This window comes from Tiliqua scincoides, chromosome 4 (assembly GCF_035046505.1).
Source record: "Tiliqua scincoides isolate rTilSci1 chromosome 4, rTilSci1.hap2, whole genome shotgun sequence".
In the NCBI taxonomy this organism is placed as follows: Eukaryota; Metazoa; Chordata; class Lepidosauria; order Squamata; family Scincidae; genus Tiliqua; species Tiliqua scincoides.
In genome coordinates this window covers 81,723,587-81,745,836 of record NC_089824.1, presented here as the reverse complement: position 1 = coordinate 81,745,836, position 22,250 = coordinate 81,723,587, and the positions used below count along the sequence as shown (strand labels likewise).

The window sequence follows — 22,250 nt, the reverse complement described above, 5'->3', positions numbered from 1 at the left end:
AATTCTCACCCTTTACAATGTATAGGATTATAGCCTTAATGGGGAGCCATGGCCAATGGCCCAATAGGACAAGGGAGCTGCCAGTCAAAAATATTTGGGAACCACTGGTTTTAGAACTTAGAGCTGTTCTTGCCTGAGGGCCCAATCCTAACCAGTTTTCCAGTGCTGGTACAGCTTTACCAATGGGGCATGAGCTGCATCCTGTGGTGAGAAGGCAGTCACAAAAGCCTCCTCAAGGTATGGGAACCTTATTCCCTCACCTCCAGGCTGCACTGTGCACCTCCAGGCTGCAGGCTGCACTGTGGTTATACTGGTGCTGTAAAATTGGACAGAATTGGGCCCTCAGTCAGCTAATTTGTTGTGTGAATGCACAACTAAGCAGTGGCCACAATGCACATGCAAATTACAAATTGCTCTCTTCCACACTACCTCATATAAGTAGCATGAGGTAGGGTCAAACACTTAGTAAATGAACAGGCCCTCAAAGACCATCCAAAAGAAGCCCAGTTTTCAGTTTTATAACATTTTCCAGACAAGGGCAATGTGTGGCAATGACTGAGAGCCCAATCCTGAGGGCTGGTTGTCGCAGATGTATTGTAAAGCAGTTCACAGCACTCGGGGAGGAGGAAGCACTGGCTTCCTTCCCCTAAGGAGGTATCCTTGTGCCCATAGGATCTGGCAATTGCCATTTTGGCACCACTGGAGCCATGGACACCATGATGCTCAGGACTGGGCTGTGAGAGAGTCTTTGCATTCTCTGGTTGTCCAAATACACATACTTCTACTGAGAGCACCTTGGATTGATCACAAAGCCTTTCCTGCTCCAGAGTTAATTTTAACCTTCACCAAATAACATCATTGGGGCAAGGAGCCATTTTGTCATTTTTCTGGCCTTATAAAAGATTCCCCACCCCACACAACCTACCAATATCAATTACTCTTGAACTCACAGAGGCAAATTAAGACTTGGATCTAAACTGGTTTTATTTATTTATGTACTCCATGTCTTGCTTCTCCACACAAAATCAAGTGCTCAAGGCAGCTTACAAAAACCCAAATAAAGCACAGTACTATAAAATTTCAAAAATAATAAATACACTTCCTGTTTTTATGCATAATTTGCTTTAACTGCTACTCTTTGTATGCTTTTATTAATGATTTACTGTGAACTAGCAAAACACTTGGAGCTGTGTATGGGGGAGACCCACTACAGACCCTGTGGAGTCCTTCCAAGTCAGAGAGGGGCAGACCATCCAGGGCACATTCTGCTCTCACTGAAACAATATCTTCAAGTGCGATGCTTTACTTTCTCCACAGGAATGAAAAAGAACTATCGACTTATATGGGATACACTCAGAAACGCTATTGGGATAAGGGATAAGCTTGCCCCTAGTTAATGCAGTCAGTTGAAATCAGGTCAGAAAGAATCAGGCCTTCTCTAATATACAAAGGCACATCCTGGGATCTTTTCTTTGTCACTAGACTGTGATGGAATGTTGGAAATTGGTTTCTTGCAGGCCTTGTGATATTTATTTGATATACACTGCTTGTTCTTAATTCTGTAAGCTGCCTTGATTTTATCTTGGAACAATGGAGTAGAATTTTAGTAGATAAAAGGCAGATTTTTTTTTAAAGAATGATGCAAAAAGTTTCTGCGCGTCTATGTGCAGCACAAAGACTTTCGAATCTGTGGCAAAAGAAATCCAGTAGAGGGAGCCACTGCCCCAATCATTCCCCTTTAAAATAATGCTGCTCTCCCTGAAACATGTCCAATTCATTTACTTCACAGAATTTTATATCGGTTATGCAATATACAAAAAGTTTACTTGAGAAAGTACTGGTAAAACAAGTAATATACAGTATTTATTAGAACAGTCCCAAAAGCAAGACAAAAAAGTATGAGGTTTGATCTAATTAGTACACTCAAGAGTACATACAGAAAAAATATTGCATTAATTAATGTGAAGAATTTAAGATCTTCTGATGAAAAGGTATACATATATTTAAGAGATAAATGAGCAAGGAAGCAAGAAAGCACAAGTTTCCTGCCCTGAGGAAATAACAGTCTAAACTTTGGCAGCAGAGAAGACACAGTCTTTCGAGACTGAAGGTTGCCAACCAGAGAAGACAACAGAGACGGGGGGGGGGGGAGGAAATGGCACTGATACTGGGGAATAAATGTATGCGCAAAGGCATGACCTATTCAGGAAACCAGCTGAGACAGTCACCCCAGGCAGCAGTTCAACACTTCTGTTGACCTCCTTGTCTCCATTGCTTCTCTTCCCTGGGCTGAAAAAAGGAGAGGGACATAGAGAAGAGGAAGTGTGGAGGAGAAGGAAGTTGGCCTCCCACTCTCCTCTCCTTCTTCTGCTGTGGCCCCCTCTTCCTTCTCTAGGCCAAGGAGTGGGAGAGCAGAAGCTGACACATCACTAGGCAGGCAAAGGCACACCCCTCCTCAGGCCCTGGTCTCAGGCCAACACTGTGTGCACAGGATGTAAAACATATCTAGCCTTTATATCAGTTGAAAAGAAGAATAAACTGATAACATTTTAGGAGAGATGTTTATCTGTGATCAGACTGTCATCTTGGCACAGGCAGAGCTGTGTATGTGTGTTTCCAGTATGGCAACTGTGAGTTGGTGACTGAAGCCTGCCTGTAGAAACCCTGTCAGTGAATGAAACAGTCCTTATCACGGTGAAGGACACCATTCTTCACTGAAGTCCACAACGTACTACTTTCAGACTGTGTCTCAGGCGCCAACTACATGTTACACACAAATATCTGTATGTACTGGTCACCTAAAGACTCTACGTCCGGTTGGGATGATCAGGACAGCAGAGGGGAGGAGAGGGAGGTGCATAACCCATTCCCTGTCTGCCATTTTCCTGCTCAAAACTGCCACACAGTCAGGCCATTTCACATATTGCACCGAGAGAGTAACACAAGCTTACTGAGTGTATCTTCAAGGAACGGTGGCCCATCACAGTTCCCTGGTAACTTGATGACACTGTAGGCACAGTGATGCAAACTAGAATTGGAAATGGATAAGGCCTTTGTCTTCTCTTGAAGAAGTTCAATAGATGGCTCTTCCTGCAATCTCCAGGGGATGCGAATGCCACATTTCAGCTTCTGAACCTCTTCACCAAGGCACTGCTCTCTACCAAGAAGCCCTGAGGACAGTAATTCTGAAAGATCTTGTTCTCACAAGTGACAGATGAAGTGGCAAACCATTTCAGACTGGGGGGGGGGGATGTCTTATGTGATTGCATGTTCTTTCAAGAAATTAAAGAAAAAAAGCAACACAGAAAACCAGACACTACAGAAAAGGGTTCCGGTCTCATGTCCTACCCCACAAGCCAGATACAAAGAAACAGTTTGTATGAAGGTGCATTCAACATGTGAGCTCCTACCTGCAGTCTAAAGTGGTACAGTCACTTTCACCTCATCTCCTCTTTCTGGTAACTAGGCCTAAAGGGGCCAGGGATCTACAACAAATAACTCTTAGCCCCACCCTCATCTCTAAACACCTAAAGTTCTTTGAAGGAAAGCCATGGCAGTTAAATGAATTTCAAAGTAATACAGACATGCTCTAACAAAACTTATCAGCATATTTGGATTCAAGGAGGAATTTTCTTTCAGGTCTGATTAGCAGGCAAACCTGCAATTTTTGTTGGTGGGGTTTTATGTGTGTGTTGCCTTTGGCAAAATGCTTGCTTGAGCTATCCGGGTGAGGCTATGAAAGCATGTCTCCTTATGCTCATTTCTTGTCTTGCATATAACTCTGTCATGGTGCATACTGACTCATGCTGCTGGCTTTTAGCTTGCTATAATCTCATAACCACAGGTTAATCTGTCAGGCTGGAGGACACTAATTCAGGGCTGGCCCATCTATGACATCAACCAACTCAGGCAGCAATGGGCAGTGGGCACCCACCACAATCCACTCACTCATATCCACTGCTCCTCTTCTCCTGCCTTCTTTGGAATGGAAGAGGAACAGGGGAACAGGGTGGAAGAGGAAGTCTGGTGGAGAGCAGAGTTGTGGGCTAGTGTCTGATGCTCTGATATGCAGAGACACTCTGATGTGCAGAGTGTCTGCACTGGGCTGGAGTGTCTGATGCTATCCCCTTCCTATTAGCATTCTCACAATCGGCTCCTGTAGCGTTCCTCTAGCAGCTATGAGTTTAGGTTCTCGCTGCTTGCTTCCTGTTCCAAAGCATAAGGAAGAAAAATCTTCTTTCAGCTGATATGGGATCCACAGATACAAGGGGTTGCCTGTATACATACTGTATGTTCATCAGATACTTTTGCAACATAAACTTCTGTATATCTCCAAAAAGTAATTTTAAGCTTCTGGTCATGTTGGTAAATTCTGTTCAAGGTCATCTTACCCAACTGACAGCCCAATCTTATCCAACTTTCCAGCACCAGTGCAATCGTAATACAGCCCCGGGGTAAGAGAAGAAATGTTCCCATACCTTAAAGAGGCCTCTGCTACCCCACCACAAGATGCAGTGCATACTCCATAGGCACAGCAGCACCGGCACTGGAAAACTGGATAGGACTGGGCCCTGAGTTTGTCCTCTTATCTCTTTTCTACCATGCTAACGCTTGAAGTTTTTCTTATATGAAGCATCTAAGATAGATAATAATTCATAAGGGGACAGCCAGATGGCTTGGACGAAATAATACTGTTTTGGTAGGGACTGGGATCCAATTCCAAGCTGGTAAGCATACTCATCCTTGAGATGCATTACACAACTTCTGTTGCACCTGTGGTACATAGGATGACATTGCTGGAAAACTCTTTGCACTGTTTTCTGTAGGCATCGTGCCTGGAACAAAATTACAGCACTTACAGTTGTCATTTGAATGGATAGTCAACAGCCATCTTTTAAACTGGCTATATATCTTCTATATCTCAAAACCTTCCATTACATATAATGACAGAAGTGTAAGCAATTACATGCTTATGTCATCAGGCTTATATAAGTTTCTCCAACATCATCCCCAGATCACCAGAACTACTACTCAGCTCCACATCTCTCTTCTAGGCATTGAGGGTCAAACTGCAGATGATGCTAAATGTTTCTTGGTACTTCTACCTTTAAAAAAAATTAATTTGCAGCCATGGAGGTTCCAGTTCATATCAGGACTTCAGCAAAGGTGAGGGGGATGAACTCTGAGTGCCCATAGCTCAATGGTAGAGTGTGTGCAGAAGGTTTCAAATTCAATCCCTGGCATCTCTAGGTAGGCCTAGAAAAGACCCCTGTCTGAAAGCCCAGAAAGCTGTTGTCTCTAATGGATAAAGGGGCAGACAAGTTTCTGGGAAGGCATAGATAGGAAGAACATTTTGCTGTGAGGTGCTCGCCTTGCTTTGCCACTCTTAAAATCAGGTTATTTTAGGACGAGTTCAGTCCTAGAAAAGACACCTGTAACTTCAGGAGCTGCATGGAAGCCAGGATTTCACCTGAAGCAAGTTCTCCCGTCATCACAGCATAGTAATGGTAAAACTCCACACCTAGTAAAAGGCAACTCTTAAAGGTAAGAAAGCCATCTCTGTGCCTGGATGAGGCAACCCTACTCTTGCCCTGGTAAAAACCTCTTTGGTGATTGAAAGGTGCTGCCCTTGCACTGGCACCACAAAAAAAACCTGAATTGGACCTGCTATCAAATCACAGCAAAGACAGGTACATTTCGATTGCTTACCTCAGGCTTGTAAACAGCTGTTCACATGGTCATCTGCAGCAAGTAAAGATTGCCTCCAGGCAGCAGGGCAAAAAAGCTTTCTTTCTTTAATTTCTGTATTTATATACTGCCTTTCTCTGTTGTTTAGTCAGCATTCAAGATGGTTAGGCTAGTTTAAACCTAACATGGGCAGGCTAGTCTAAACCACCATTTTCAATGGGGTTCTTACAAATGTATTCTGTGAATCACAGCTACATGCCATGGCTCTGGCTACATGCCATGGAGCTTCAGTAGTCAATTGCAAAATCAAGCCTGGACAGGTCCTCAGGGTTGTTCTTTACCGGCTGGCCTTCACACACACTCAGACGCTTGTCTCACTGTGCAGCTAATCAGCTCAACAGCAACTCCATCCTGCCACAGTGGGTACTGCAGCTTATCACAGCCTGGCATTCCATCTCCCATCCAAAAACACAACCACAGATTCTCTTGCTTAGCTCTCCAGGCAGTATCAGCAGCTCAAGCATCAGTCTACCCCTCATGCCTCCAAAGCTTTACAAAGTTCCAAAACTCTACAACTTTTGGTTTACTTTTCCTTGTAATCCACAAATAGCAAGCATAGGTAAAGTGGGCACAAAACTAGTAAAAGAAAATGATTGGGAATGTACGTAGTTGGTAACTTATCTGGACATACAGTTGGCCCTCGATATCCACTCCCCCCCCCCCATGGATACTGATTTCTGCAGATAATTGAATCCACAGAGAGGCCGGGCTCCAAAAACCAGAAATGCCTTTCAACAAGTTCTGGCAGGCCTTCTGAGGTACAGGTAGGTCATGTATGTGACTTCCAGTTGCGTCTAGGAGGTTCTCTGAGGCCCTCTAGCATTGGCTTGCAATCCGTGTTGAATCAAATCCACAGATCACAAACTCATGGATGACGAGGCCAACTGTATTTGCATGGTTGGTTTAAGTCACAAAGTCCATACATGCAACCAATCTTGTGACAACATACATCAACTGAAGTCTAGTGTCTTGTTTCCAGCAAACACAATGTGATCTGTGACACATCAACAAGATCCTTTCACCAGTGACAAAAAATACTGTGACAAACTGCAGTGATAGCGTACAACGTGTGCCATACTTAAAAAAAAAACAACTTAAGTAGATCACGACAGCCAAAACATTACTTTCTACTACATAATTAAAGAGTTGGATCCCTTGTTTACCACAAAAAGATTCTGAGTAAGCATTGTAAATGAACACTGTGGTCCACAAAAAGTGCCACAACTGATGTAGTGTATCCAACTTGACTGCTGCAGAATAACAACACTAGCTACTGTCTTTCGAAAGTACTGATCTGAAATTGGAAATCCAGGGGAAACCTGTGGATAGCTGAAACCATGGAGTCCCTGCGGTCCTCGGGGCTGCCCCCCCTCCAGAAGCGAGGGGAGCAGAGCTCTCCTCACTTCTGGAGGAGCCACTGAGCTCAGCAGAGGTTGAGGATGTCCATCCCCAACCTCTGCTAGAGCTCAGACTGAGCTCTGGGACTAAAAAAAAAATGACTTCCAGTTACTCTGTAAAACTGCAAGTTGGGTTTTTTTTCAGCCCCAGAGCTCGGTCTGAGCTCAGCAAAGGTCAAGGATGGATGTTCTTGGCCTCTGCTGAGCTCAGTGGCTCCTCCGTAGGCACCCTCGCTTCTGGACAGGATGCACATGCTGGGAGGGGCAGACTCAATCCACAGATAAGTGAATCCATGAATATGGAATCCACGGATATGGGGGGCCCCTGTACAAATGTTCTTCACCAAAAACAGCTTCACTGCATGCAGAAATAATATACACACACCAGGCATCAATAACACATCATGACACTTTTTACCTGTATCTATTAAATGGGAGCACATTAGTATGCTTCCTGGATGGAGAAAGACAGCAAATGCACTTCCTCCTTTTGTATGGCTGGTGGAAACAAGCAAGGAGCCTTCAGAAGAAGTAATAGTCTCAGTGGCGTATCTAGTGTATATGACACTCAGGATGAACCACTCCCACTGCCTCACTCTTGGACACTTGAAGTCATGAGTAGACCTGGCCTCCATCATGAGATATCCTGTTTAGGGCTCTCCCTCAGAGGAAGCTTTTAAGAAGAGGCTGGATGGCCACCTGTCAGCGATGCTATAGCAGTTACCTGTACTGAGCAGTGTTGGACTAGATGAACTTCAAGGTTCCTTCCTACTCTAACATTCAGTGATTCTGTAAGGTCTGGATTAATACTAGATGCTGGAAAAAACACCAGAGGAGGTCTGTTGCCTTCATGCTCAACTTGTTAAGACTTCTCAGGAGCATCTGACTGGCCCACTGGTGTCGGAAAGAAAATCTCCAAAGGGTTCTTTTCAATGTATTTAAGGTTAAGACAACATTGGCAGCTTTCATTCAAGTCATTGGGGCTTGGACAAGAGAACACAATACATTGTGCTGAACAGATAAAAACAGGCAGAATACTGCCAATAGTTTTCAATTTGTCAACAGTTAAATCATCAGCCTGCAATTCCTATTATCATCTTATAAATGAGACCCTGGGCAGCGTCAGGGGGCTGCAGTGTGTTTGTGTCTTAGCAAATCTCCGTTTCTTGAAAACAGGTATTTCAGTATGCCTAATGCAACCGCTATAAAGGACCGCCAACCTCATCCCACAGGCAGAAGTTCCAGCCAGCTCTGAGCTGTCAAGAGCAGTAATACAAAACAACAGGGTACATCCCCCAGCCCCCTGAGGCTGGTCCTGCACAACTTGTTCATTTCTGGTTACTTAATTATTGCATCAAAAACACTCATGCTATGGAGCTTGGAAAACAGTGTGGATTTGCTGTTTCCAAAGTCAGAAGATGAAGAGGACGGGACATAAAGTACTATTTGTGTGTGTTGAGCACAGAAGCAATAATTACGGATCCACGAAATAGAATGCTGACTGTCTTGCTGACATCAGGGAGGGAAACAGCAATTGGAGGGGCCACGTGGCTGACACTGTTTTTAAGAACAAGTATTATGGCTCAAAATGTAGCTGCTCATTTTGTGCAGGTGTCTCACAAAGGGAAGCTAAGTGCATGGATGAACAACAAGTATCTACAGCCATTAAAGTACTTGCAGTTCCTACTGTGCAGTGCAAGTTTTGACAGGAGATGAGGCAACTGAGGTTGGTTGGTGGAGTTTCTATAGTACTCTTGGTTAGATTGGATAAACTATCTGAAGTGGAAAGTCATTACATTTTCAACCTGATTCATTACATCTGCAATCCATTCTTAGAGAGTGAAAGGGAGGGTGCTGGACATGGAGATTGTCTTATTTTAACTTCAAAACAACCCTGAGTGGTGGAGTCAGATGAGAGAGAATGGTTGATCCAACACCCAGTGAGCCTGATGTTTTACAGACAAATGGTAGATTGTGTCAGCCAACTACCATCCTAAATAGCCAGGGGGGACCGGGACAGCGAATGCCCAGTTTTGCCCCTCCCACCTTCCTCGCCATCTTGCCACCTTACCATCTTATCCTGAATGGCCAGGGATCTTTCAGAGCATGTGGGAAGGCTCCAGCCTTCCAGATTGTGATCTAGCAGCATGCTACTTGGCACAATGCCAGAGCACATTTTATGGGTACTTCATGATAATCCCTAGCCATCCCCATAGGATTAGACCATAGGTTTTCTTTCAAGTTCCCAGACAAAAAAGAAAAATAGATATGACAAAGAGGCCACCTAAAATTCGTTAACAAAAAACACTGGGGTGGATCCAAAGAACCTGGAGCAGAAGGAAAATAAGAGTTATGGTTAGTGTTGTTCCACAAATGCTGCTGCAAGAGCTTAGATTTTGTGCAGTGCTCTAATCAGCGGGATCTGCAGCTGTTTTCAAGATTCTGTGTGTGCAATCTCTTGCACAAACGGAAGAGAATCTTTGGATTTAGTTTCACTTTTTTCATGCAGCATTCTCGTGCAAAGTGAAAAATCGCCCATCCATGAGCAGAAGACACTTTCTGCATGTGGAAGGGCACCTTTGATCTAACCAGTTCTGCACAATATTACAACGTTACTCCGTCCAAGGTCACGATGGTTTGACTCAAACCGCCCCAGTTTCTCCAGGAAGAGAAATGTCACAGAACAAGTGATGAGTAAAGGTGTTGGGAAATGGTGTTATTTATTTTACCCGGAAGTAAGCCCGCTGGGTTCAATAAGATTTCAGCTATCATATTCAACAAAAACAAACACCTCTAGCAACAGGAGACACCAGCTTCTCCTAGAAATATATCACAACAGCTCCCACTCAAAGGTGCCCATGGCCAAGTTGAGGGAGATGCCTAACCTGAGCCTTTCACTGAGAGAGGAGCTGAAAGAGAATGCTACACAGCGTTATTTAGTCAATATTTTATTTCCTTTTAATTCATGACATGCAGGAGACCGGAAGTTATGCACATGTACTTGGCGCCGAGTGCCTGCCTGGACAGCAAGGACCAGGCCAGTAACATGGCCGTTTACAAGAAATTTACAGGTTTTTGATGAAACAATGTAATCAACCCCCTCCCATCAATCTATAGGGTCCAGTGCTCCAAATTTTAACAGAGACTTGCTTACTCCTTCAATTCAAATGGAGTTTTCATGTCTCCAAAATTCAGATGATGCCTACCAGCCCCAAATCATGCTGGGACAGCACATCTGGGACCTTGTGACCATTGCCACCTCCTAGGACCTCCTAAGATTGGGAAAAACATTTACTAAATACAGAAAGGGTTTTGCACTTCTGATTGTTTCAACCAACCCCATGATAATGAAGCTCAATCTAAAATCATGCTAACAAGTCAGTGGACCTCCAACTATCACAACAGAATAGGAAAAACAGAACCCAGTAGGGTTCCTTAACTATCCACAGAAGACCCCCCCCCCATTGAGTCTCTCCACCTAATACCCCATAGGATTCTATGGGGTGAAATTCTATACAAGACCTGAGTCCTGGAACCTTGGGTGCTCTGCTTCACCATTTATTACCTGCCTTGCTGTTGTGATTAATTAACCCATTAATGCCAGGATAAGCCACCCCCATTCCAGTTGCCATCCAAAGACCACCACGCCAGCTGGCATCCAGGATTGCAACCCTCTTCCTTTTCACTTTCCAGAGTCCCCCCCCCCCAGTGCAACCAAAGCTGCTGAGTCAGCAGAGGCTGGTTAGCTGACCTTGTGGGTCACTTTTCTATCCCTAAGCACCCTGCCCCTCCATGAAAGGCAGCTTGGCTCCGTTGTCCTGTTCCTTTCTAGGACATATTCTTACGGCTTTCTACTACCTTCATGCATGTTAGGTCTTACTTCATAGCCCTCTTTCTGCCTTTCAGACCCCTCTTTGCCCAGGGAGACTTGCTCAGTCAGCAACCTTGTTGTTGCAGCCCCTGGAACACAATGCTCTTAAGCCTTGCTGAATAAGGCATGGCAACCTTGGCTCATAGTGCAGCCTTACCAAAGATCCACCAAATCCCTGCAATCATTCTTTGTCTTTACCTTGTGCTTAGTCACACTAATGGCATGCTTAGCGTGTTTGTCTCTTCCCTCCAACATTTTCCCCCTTTGCTCTGCTCTCACTCCTTTTAAGAGTACCTCTCTCCTGCCCTTCCCTACTTTCTCTTCCTAACCCGCCTTCCCCAGGGCTCCAAACCATGTGAATGTTCACCACTGAGTTCCCCTGTCTAGATTAAACTTTTAGCGATTTTCAATAAATCCTTTTAGCGACTTTCACCCTAGCCTCCATTTTTCTTTCTCCACTGTATTATACAGCTGCACCACTGGCCCCTACACAGGAACCCTGCTCACTATTGTTTTTTCCCCATGTGAATGTGTTACATGTGTTTTAAAAAGCACTGCCAGTAACAGCAGGCTTTAAAACTCATAGATGGTGCCAGAGAGGCCAACCAGGGAACAAGGCGGAGGGGTCCATAGAGTGCCAAGAGAATGGAGACCCTGGAAAGCTGACTAGACAAAGACATGGGCAAAGACGTCAGCCCCCTCCTCTCTCTCCAATGAGAGAACTTGAAAGTGAACATCAGTGAGAGCAAAAGGAGCAGTATTTGTTTCTCTGGGCCCCACACCTTTTCCCCCACACCTTGTGGGTTACATGGCGCCATGTAGTGTAATTATAGCTCAAGCACCGGGCAGTGACAATGTGTAATTTTGTTCAACATAATTGCTGAATGTAAACAAATCTGCTTTAATGTGAACCTCTGACTGTTGGCTGGACAGTTCCCAGGCTTGAAACCTGAAAAGTCTCCATAATATTTAATTCAGAAGGCAGGATACAAAACTGCTAAGCTAATATATTTTAAGAACTAATTTTCTATATTTTAAGAGCAGATTTTAACCAAGACATTTAGCAAATAATTTTATACAGAAATTCTTGTGCTTAAGGAAAGTTCTGTGCAAGTCAAAAGTATACAAAATGCTTTATCGACAAAAAATTATAAAGTTGTCACCTCGCTTATTTTTTCTGTCTTATGCTAATGATTCATAAGATCAAAACCCATAAGGTCACACATAATTTACTGGGAGGCTAGTGAAATGAGTCATGAAAAATTATTTCCAAGGAAACTCAATGCACACTCACAGTCTCATTAGTAAGCCATGAAACTGCATGTGCAATTATTTACAGGAAGTTTTAAAAAATCCTATTGGGTTTTAGTAGCAATGCTTCAGAGTTGCCTGCAGGGGGCACTTCAAGATAGTGCCAAAATTCCATTCTTCCTTTCTCTGTCAGTTGAGCAGAAATGAGTTCACATTTCCAAGATCAGAAACAACACATAACAATGGAACAAAGATTGTCTGGCAGAAGTAGAGGGAACTGAAATAGTGCAAATTCTGTGGGACCACCTACTGTTAGAGGAAGTTGAAGAATTACAAGAATCAGGAAAAGATGGGTAAGTTTGCTCTAAGGCATTCCACGAACTTCTACAGCTTTACACATTCAAAAGACACAGGCAGGCTGATCTTCAGGCTGAGAAGTGCAGTGGCTAGCGACCTGTCATTTGGTGACCTTAGGCTAGTTCACACATGCATATGCATCACTTGATTGCTCATCATTCAATATCCAGGTATCAAAGTAATTGCTAGGAACGTTCAAGACTGCCAGTGAGACCTCAGTCCTGGTCAGGATTGCATAGTGTTCTCAGAACTGTACAGTTATGCCTCCATCCTGGGGAATGGACACATGGAATTTGCAGAATTGTGTCATCATGAAATGATCTGCCAGGTTCATGAATGGCAGGATGGTAAAGTGATTCTGTAGATGTGCATTGGCCTCCAGATGCCAACCCAAGGCCCATGGAACCGGCAGATGAGGTAAACCCACACCAGCCAAGCCAGGCCGGCACAGAGGTAGGGGGGTGGAAGGTAGGAAGGAGGCACTTCAGGGCGGGAGAGGGTGAGCTACAGGTGAGCAGGGGGTAGGGCCAGGATCCAGCACTTGTGCCAGATCCTAACCCCGGTCCCAGGCAGCCCAGAGCAGCTCCAGGTTGCTTGGATCCGTGCCACCTCAAGAGGTGGCGCAGATTTGAGTAGCCCCACTGGGGCTGCTGCAGCACAACACGGGGTAAGGGGTAGCGATTCCCCTTGCCCAGGGCTGAGCTGCTTTCAGCCTCAACCCTGCTCTGGAGGCAGGGCAGGCCAGCTGGCCTCCCTGCTCCAGGACAGGTTAGGATTGGGCTGGAAGCTTCCTTGGTGACCTTGGGCCAGAAACCTTCTCTCAGCCTCACCTGCCTCACAGGGTTGTTTTGAGGACCAAAGGAGGGAAAGAACCATGTACACCTGAGCAATTTGGAGGAAGGGTGCTATAACAATGTGAAAAATGTTGTCCTAGTCATTCCCCATGCGGGGGGGGGGGGGATCAGTTCTTAAACTGGTTCTGTTTGCAAGTCTACAGAAGCCCATGCTCCACTGAAAAGAACAGCATTTGAGTGAAGTCAAGCTGAGATTGGGTTGTCTCTGGCCATTATGTGTGATGGCTCATTCACACCCACAAGTCAACAACTGATCTTACAGTCAACATGTGTGCCTGAACTCTGCCCTTTGAGTTCTAGCTGGATCAGCTGTTCTACAAGAGTAGCACTAACCTAAGTGGAGAATTTGGAGAGCTGTTCTAATGACTACTGTTCTATGCTGTTATCCTGTGGCACGCTATTCAGACAGAGCATATTTTACCCAATACCCCAACACCCAGTGCTTTTTTTGTAAAAAAAAAAAAGGGGGGGCAGGAATTCACAATAACAGATTAACCTTTTATTTATTTATTTATTTATTTATTTACTTACTTACTTACTTACTTACTTACTTACTTACTTACTTATTTTTAAGCCATTTTTTATTGGAGAAATAAAATCTTTTTTATGTGCTTCCCCCCTAAAGATGAACTTACTTCTGAGTAGACATGCATAGGATTGGGCTGTCAATCTCCACATCCCCTTCCCCCTAGCTACTTTTTCTACACGTGGGGAAAAATACTGTACAGGTGCACTTGTAGCGTGTAGCTTCCGAAAAATGGCGTACATGAGTTCCATGTAGTAAAATTACTGAAAGCAACTGTGGGAATAAGAACAAAAAAGGAATTCTTACACGAGAGAGATCCTTAGGTGCACACAGAAACAGCTCCGTTTGCAAACAAGCGATTAAATATGGTTTAATTCAGGTATCAGAATATTCTGTGTCTTTGGGTAGGCGCTTGGCATGCAATTGTATGTTCTCTGCTGCCCTGAGCAGCTGCTGTGCATTGCTAGAGAGGAGCTGCAAACGCTGGCTGGCGGAGGGCATGCTTGTGGGGGAAGGATGAGGAGGATCTCTGGCAAGACTGGACAGCACGTTGTACACACGCATAATCCCTTTTCACCTGCCCTTAGCATGTGAAAACGGGTGCAGATATATATCTCTGGCAGGATTAAGAGCCCAATCCTAGGTAAGTCTACTCTGAAGTAAGTCTCGTTCTAGTCAATGGAGCTTACTCCCAGGAAAGTGCCTAGGATTGCAGCCTAAGAGCCCAGTCCTATGCATGTCTACTCAGAAGTCCACTTTAGTGAATGGGGCTTATTGTGGATGGGATGGCAGCCTTAGAGTCCAATCCTGTGCCTGTCTACTCAGAAGTAAGTTCCATTATAGTGAATGGGGCTTACTGTGGATAGGATGGCAGCCTCAGGGCCCAATCTTGTGCCTGTCTACTCAGAAGTCAGTCCCATTAGAGTCAATGGGGCTTCCTCCCAGGAAAGTGTGGAGAGGACTGCAGCCTCAGAGCCCTTCCTCTGCTTGTCTACTCAGAAGTCAGTCCCACTAGAGGCAGTGGGGCTTCCTCCCAGGAAGGTGTGGAGAGGACTGCAGCCTCAGAGCCCCTCCTCTGTCTGTCTAAGGCTGCAAGGCTATGACACTTTCCCAGGAGTAAGCCCCAGTGAACACAATGGGCTCTCAGGCTGCAAGGTTATGACACTTTCCTGGGAGTAAGCCCCATTGAACGCAATGGAACTTACTTCTGAGTAGACATGCATAGGCTTGGGCTCTCAGGCTGCAAGGCTATGCACCCTTTCCTAGGAGCAAGCCCCATTGAGCACAATGAGACTTAGTTCTGAGTAGACACGCCTAGGCTTGTGCTGCAGAGTGGCACGGGGGCTGCACCAGCCAGCTTCCTTCTCCTCCTCCTCCACCAAGCCAGTACCTGGACATTCTGTGGGTGCCGCAGCCCGTCTCCCTGGCTGGCTGGCTGTCCGTCCTCCTCCTCAGCGTCGGCGCATGTCCCCCGCGCCCTCCACTGGCTTGGAAGCTGCGCGGGGAAGCAGAGTGTGGGGGGAGGGGAGGCGAACTGGGCTCAGGCGAGAGCTTGGAGATGGGGGCAGGAGGGGGTCGTTGTGTGGTCAGGCAGGGGCCAGGCGCCCACCCACCCTGCACCCCCCAGCACTCACCCAGCAAATGCCTCTATTTTGCTCCCCCCTCCTGGAACGCCTCTGAAGGGGAGGGGCCCCTGCAAAAAGGTGCCGGAACGCCGTTCCCAAGCGTTCCATTAGCAAAAAAGCCCTGCCAACACCAGAAAAAAGGAGGACTGTTCTGGCATGCCAGGCAGTGTCCAGTCCACCTGGAGAACCTGCCCGACTCCTGCCCAACATCACACACAATCACAGCCATCATAAGCAAAATGATAGCTTCACAATGGCTTCCAGGAAGTGACTGAAATATACAGCATCTCTGAATCCGAGATGCCCAACGCATTCTCTTTAAAGGATATTCAGGGCAACCACCACAAGCCGTGATGGGTGCTTCATGTTTCCTTCAAAGATGGCAAGGAAGGGCCAAGCTGCAGGGCTATTCTGTAGCCAACAGACTTGCAGTAATCAGCAAGAACGTATTGCTGTACCTTCAACAGCCTTTAAATACCTCCCCTACACAGTCACATTTTTTCCCCCAGTCTGGTAAGGTAGATGTACCCATCCATTTTGTTCTATCTAAAAAGGCACATCTCTGTTACTTGCTTGTCTTCGATTGCATCCAGAAGCTTGGGACAGAAGCCCCAGCTTGTATACACACAGCTCAAGGACCCAGTTTGATTTCCCAGTGACCAAAGAACAACTATGACAACAGATCCCCTAACGCCTATCCAGGTCACTGGAGAAACAGGGTTAAAACCTCTCTCCAATGCTAGGGTTTTAAGCCCTCAAAATCCCCAAAGGCCAAATACTCATTTAACATAATGTTCAGTTTGAGCTCAGTGTAAATAGTACTAGACTGGATGGGCCAATGACTTGCCTCAGTAGTGGCAGGTTCCCAGTCCCCCCTTTTATTGCTTACTGCAGCCAAAAGGTAGTAGCAACTACTTCTCTCAGCTTCATCTTTAGGGCCCAATCCTATCCAACTTTTCAGCACCAATGCAGCAGTGTCAACGAGGCATGTGCTGCAACCAACAGTGCAGGGGGGGGCATTCACGGAGGCCTCCTCAAGGTAAGGGAAGGCATTTTGCTGCACTGTGGTTGCTTTGGCACTGGCAAGTTGGATAGGATTGGACCCTTAGAATTCTATCTACTTGCCCAATTGGTTAAAGTGATGCACTTGCAGACCTGATCTAGCCAAGTTCAGATCTCACCTCTGCTTCAAATTCATTGGCTAGCCTTGAGCAAATCTCTTTATATCAGCATCCTTCAGTCTTTTCAGGCCCAAGGCTCTGCATCCTTAACCCCAACATACCTCTCACTTATGATGCTTAAATTATGTTTGGCTTTCTCCATCTCTCTCCCTGTTTGCCTTTGTCTTTCTCTCCCTCTCCTTTCTTTCACTTAAAAATCCTGAGCAGAAGAAATAATAGCGTCAAGCCTTCCTGAAAACCAGATGCGCATTTCAACACCAGCTCCCCTACAGCTATATCATCTCAGTGACCTACTTCACAGGGTCGACATACTGCTTCAGGGTTGGTCCAAGACCTCCTGACACTTTAGGCAGCAAGCCAAATACTGCCCTTCTTACCCAATGATATGCCAAACCCTGCTCCTCCCACTCTTTGAGGTACTAGCTCAGGACTTTCCTCTCTTCTACAATTCCTCTCTGTTCTTTTCCAATCCAGGAGGTGGGAGCGGGAGGAAGAGCAGTGGAGGCAGGCAGGCAGGCAGAGATCGATGCCCCCGCCCCAATCTGCTGCCTAAGGCAACCACTTCAACTGGTCTCATGGATGGGCCAGCCCCGTACCATTTACACAGTGGACAAATAATATTTACATTTAAAGCAGTGCTTTATGGCGTAATCCTATCTGGGTCTTGCATTGCTGGAACTAGCATTCTGGCAGCACAAGACCCTTTGCAGCAGCAAGAAAGCTAAGGCACAATCACGTGCTTCTCAGTCACTGCTGCAAATGGGCAGAGGAATGGCACTTCCAGCAGTGGCTCCTGAAAGCTCCACTGCTCTTGGTAAGTTGGTGTTGGAGGCAGGGCAGCTGAGTTGTTGGGGGAGGGAGGGCGTGGATCCAGCTGACACCAGCGTGCACCTGGGTCCTATCCTTGCTTTTTGAACCCGTCCTTCCCCTTTTGGGTCCGCAGACATACACCAACTATATAGGCCACCACCCACAGGCCACCAGGATGCCTACACAGAGATAAGTAGAGAATATTTTTCCTTACCTCTCCCAGGCCTTCTGATTCCCCCACACACCACTGGATGCAGTGCACACCCCATTGGTGCAGCTGCATTATCACCAATGATGGCTAGGACTGGGCTAAATACAGTAGGCCCTTCACATCTGCAGGAGTTTGGTTCCAGGATTCCTGTAGATGTCAAAATCTGTGGATATTCAAGTCACCTTTTAAAAAATAGCATTTTCTACCTGTCGGTCATGAGCGCCACAGACTGTACTGACTACAGCAGTGAGAGGCAGTACTGGGCACTCCCAGAAGCTGCTTCCAGGTTGCATACCCATAACCCACCTATGACCCTGGTACATAGTGGAAGTGTTTTAAAAGCTGTTTCCAGGTTGCTCCGAGGCCTGGGACCCACTCCACTGGCCCTGGCATGCATCCAAATGCATAGCGGAAGTGTTTCACACAGTTTGGGAAACATTTCTGTGATGCATTTGGGTGCATACCCGGGCCAACGGAGCAGGTCACAGGCCTCGGCATGACCCGAAAGAGGCTTCCGAGTGCACCCAATACTGCCCCGTGGCACTGCAACTGATCTGTGGTTGCTCAAATCCATTGTTGCCACGCCTGTGGATGAGGAGGGTCCACTGCATTATTAACTGGTGTGAGCTGAAAGCCCACAGTAGGAACATTTTTGCACAAAGCTGTCTCATGCATGTTTGTGCACACTTGAAAAGGTGGGACTGAAAGTGGTAGAGAGCCATGCAAAAAAAACAAAACCTAGCAAATACAAAACTTGCCATTGCACTGATAGCGTTTGAATTATAGAGTCAAGCAATACAAAACCCAGCTTAAATGTCACATGTGAAACTGCCTCCCATTATTACATCCCAAGATACTTGATGATTATCTGGAAGATTTACTCAATGCAGAAAATGTAGGACCAGATCCTGATACAGACAAGTCAGTTTTAGGGGCCAGTCTAGTATCTGCATTGACTGCCTATAGTACTTTGGACACAAGTCATCTCTGGTTCCAATCTGGACTGCAAGAATACACAAAAAGCCATTCTTCAAAGCTGCCCTACAACTGTGGGCTTCTCATCCCCTGAAAAAAAGTTTAACATTGAGCACAATTCATTGATGGGATCTGAATGATGGGATACTCCCCAGACCATCTGGGATAGCTAGCTTAGAAGACTGAGATATGCTGGCTGGGAATGAGGCAACAATTATGGATTTACCAGTTTCAAAGAGAGATTTGCCCTGAGCCTTAGTAATATAATTCTGTGCTTAGAAATGACCAAGAGATCCTCAGGCCCAGTTCAGCCCCAGAGTGAGGTACTCTGCACACACTGATGAAGATTCATTGGCTACTCCTGAGCAAGTTGCTCTTTCTCAGTCTAGGCACTGACCTCACGTGACCTACTGTAACAGTTGCTTACATAGTAAAGTGCTAATAGTGAACAGTATGTGCTGAATCAGCACAACCAGCTTTCGTAAACAGGGACAGAAGTAGTCACTGAAAGTCCAAAGGAGCAGCAGCTAGGTGAGCAGCTAGTGATTGGCACCCAGGGACTCACCAATCTCTTACGCTAACAAGCATCGATTCCCATTACAGTATTATTTATCTGCTCTATATCCCACTTTCCCTGAACAAACACAGTACTCATGGTGGCGCTATAATACTTCCCCTACTCCTGATCTGGCATCATGACGCTCAGCCCACTGGTTGCTGCAGGGCAAAGTGCCAGCTAGAAATGTCCAAAGTGAGAGCAGGGAACACCACAGCCAAGTGGGGAGGTCCCAGTAAGTCCAGGGATGACATCATCATTCCCCACAGAGCAGCTACCACAGCTGCCGTGTCCCTCAGTTTGGGGAGTTTAATCTAGCAACCCTGCTTTAGGATGAAAGGAGCACAGTCATCACAGTCTACACTTAAAAACCAATCAATTAACCATCACCATGAGTGGCAAATCTCAAAAAACAGCCATGACTGTCACTTGGCATCAAGCCTGCCTAAAAGCCGGATGGACATGGAGACCCTGTCCCCTTATTCCACAGAGATGCCCACTTCAGTAACTGACTGGAAGCATCCAGGGCACTTTTCACATGCCCAAGGAGACTCTGTACATTACTGACATTTTCAAAATCAGTTCTGCTACCTTGAGGATCCTTGTTCCACACAAGTCTCGCTGTCACAAAGGCACTTTTCACATGCTAAAGGGCACTCCATTGCTACTTAAAATGTCTCAGTGCTAAACCAAAAACCAAGTGTTAAACCTGAGCCTTGAGTCTAACTTAGGCTGCTATCCTATACATGTCTACTCAGAAGTAAGTCCCATTAGAGTCAATGGCGCTTACTCCCAGGTAAGTGTGGTTAGGACTGCAGCCTTAGGCTGCAATCCTATGCCTGCTTTCCTCGGAATCAGCCTCAATGAACTCAGTGGGACTTACTTTGAGTAGACACGTATAGGCTTGTGCAGTCTAGCCCTTCTGTTGGAAAAGAACTCAGCCCAAGCGGAAAGGCGCTCGTATTCGTCATCTTTCTATATTCTAAGCCTGGAAAGCGGCTTCCCTTTAAGCCGCAGAAGCAGGGCTTTAAAGGGAACCGGGCAGACCGTGTGCAGCCCACATCTCCGCCTCGTAGCCACTTCGGTGGAAGGCAGAGCCGCGGGTTTCCACGAAGCTATCCTCCCAGTTAATGGAGGCTACAATCCTATCCACACTTTCCTGGGAGTAACCCCCATTGACTACAATGGGACTAACTTCTGAGTAGACATGCATAGGATTGTGCTCTCGAGGCTGGAAGTAAGTCCCACTGACTCTAATGGGACTGACTTCTGAGTAGGCATGCATAGGATCGGCTGTGAGGCTGCCAACCCTATCCACACTTTCCTGAGTAAGCTCCATTGACTCTAGTGGGACTTACTTCTGAGTAGACCTGCCTGGGACTGGGCTCGGAGCCTGGCCAGGGCGCCGGAGCGAGTGGCCGAAGGAGCCCCGGGGCGAGCGGGGGAGAGGGAGGCGCCCTACCGACCTTGGAGCAGGGGGGACTGCGAGAGCTCGGGGCGATCCTCGGGGAAGGAGTCGAGCAGGCGCTTGAAGAGGCGTCCTAGGTCCGAGTAGCTGCGGTGCAAGTAGAGGACGTTGCGGTCCGACCACTCGGTGCGGATCTCGAAGAACTCCTCCTCGTCCCCGCGCCGGCTGATGATGAGCCTGCGGATGCCGTTCACCCAGCAGCCCCGCACGTACATGTTCACCAGCGAGGTGCCCTCAAACACGGCCGAGGCCATCCCGCCGCCGCCCTCCGCGCATACCACAGCCGGGGCCCGGAGGGGCGCGGCCCCCCGTGCGCTCTAGTCGCGGAGGAGAAGGAGGGCCACCGTCCGCCAGGCGCAGCCGGCAGGGCGTCGCTGGAGCACAGGCGCTCCCGCCCCTCGCCGGGCCAGGCGGGAGAGCCAAGTTCCAGCCCCCCTCCGCCGCCGCCGCTGCAGCGTGTCACGGGCTGGGACGGCAGAGATCGGCCCCGTTTCTCCCGGGCGCTTGCAAGGGGGCCAGAGTCTGGCGCGCACACAGCTGATTCCCAAGGTCCGGTCCGGGGGGGGGGCAGGTTGTCGTCGTGTGCGGTTGTAACGACTTTCCCTCCCCTCTTGCAATCCGCTGTTGCAGGATGTTTTGCAAGCGGGGCAGAGATCTGGTTGCAAAACTCTTCTTGCCAAAGCAGAAAAGCGCCTGGCGGGGGCCTTTGGGGGCGAACTCCAAATGCAACACGTGGAAGAAGGCTTGAGAAAGGAAGGGGGGGAGAAAGAGGAGCCTCTCTACCCCCTAGTCCGTTCCTGGGGAGAGAGAGCTTCTCTAGCCACTGCCCCCTAGTCCGTCCCTTGGGGGTTAGAAAGAAGAGCCTCTGTCCACTGCCCCCTAGTCCGTTCCGGGGGGGGGGGAGAAAGAAGAGCCTCTGCCCACTACCCCCTAGTATGTTCCCTGGGGGGAGAGGGAAGAGCCTCTCTGCCCACTGCCCCCAATCCGTTCCTTGGGGGGGGGGGAGAAAGAAGAGTCTCTCTGCTCACTGCCCCCTAATCTGTTCCCTTTTGGGGGAGAGGAGGAGCCTCCCTACCCACTGCCCCCTAGTCCGTTCCCTGGGGAGGGGGGAGAAGATGCAATTAATCTCTTATGGGGGGAAATGATCCGAGAAAGGGCAATCGGTTGGCACGGTCAAATCAAGCCCAGGGCGCAGGGAGCTGCACTGATCACGAGCCGGCAGTGCAGAGTTCCTCTCCTGGGTTTCTTTTCCCCACCCGGAGCGTATGACTGAGATGGCGGGGCTCGTTTCCCGGCTGATCCCCTGCAAGCCACTGCAAGCTGACTTTCTGGGAAGTCGGAGGAGGGGGGCGAAGTGGTCTTCCCGCTCGGGACACAGCAGAGCTGCCTAGCGGCGCCTTCCCCACACAAGCACCACCTC

The 22,250-nt window shown here is 47.3% G+C and overlaps 1 protein-coding gene across 1 annotated transcript in view; it reads right to left on the bottom strand.

Annotated features, from left to right (window-relative positions):
- The window catches only part of PXDC1 (PX domain containing 1), a 34,844-nt gene extending 13,285 nt beyond the window's left edge, over nt 1-21,559 (bottom strand). Inside the window, exon 1 of the mRNA XM_066624379.1 lies at nt 20,829-21,559. Within this exon, the coding sequence (XP_066480476.1) occupies nt 20,829-21,084 (256 nt within the window). The 5' untranslated portion in view covers nt 21,085-21,559. The remainder of the gene's footprint in view (nt 1-20,828) is intronic.
- Between the last annotated feature and the right edge of the window lie 691 nt (nt 21,560-22,250).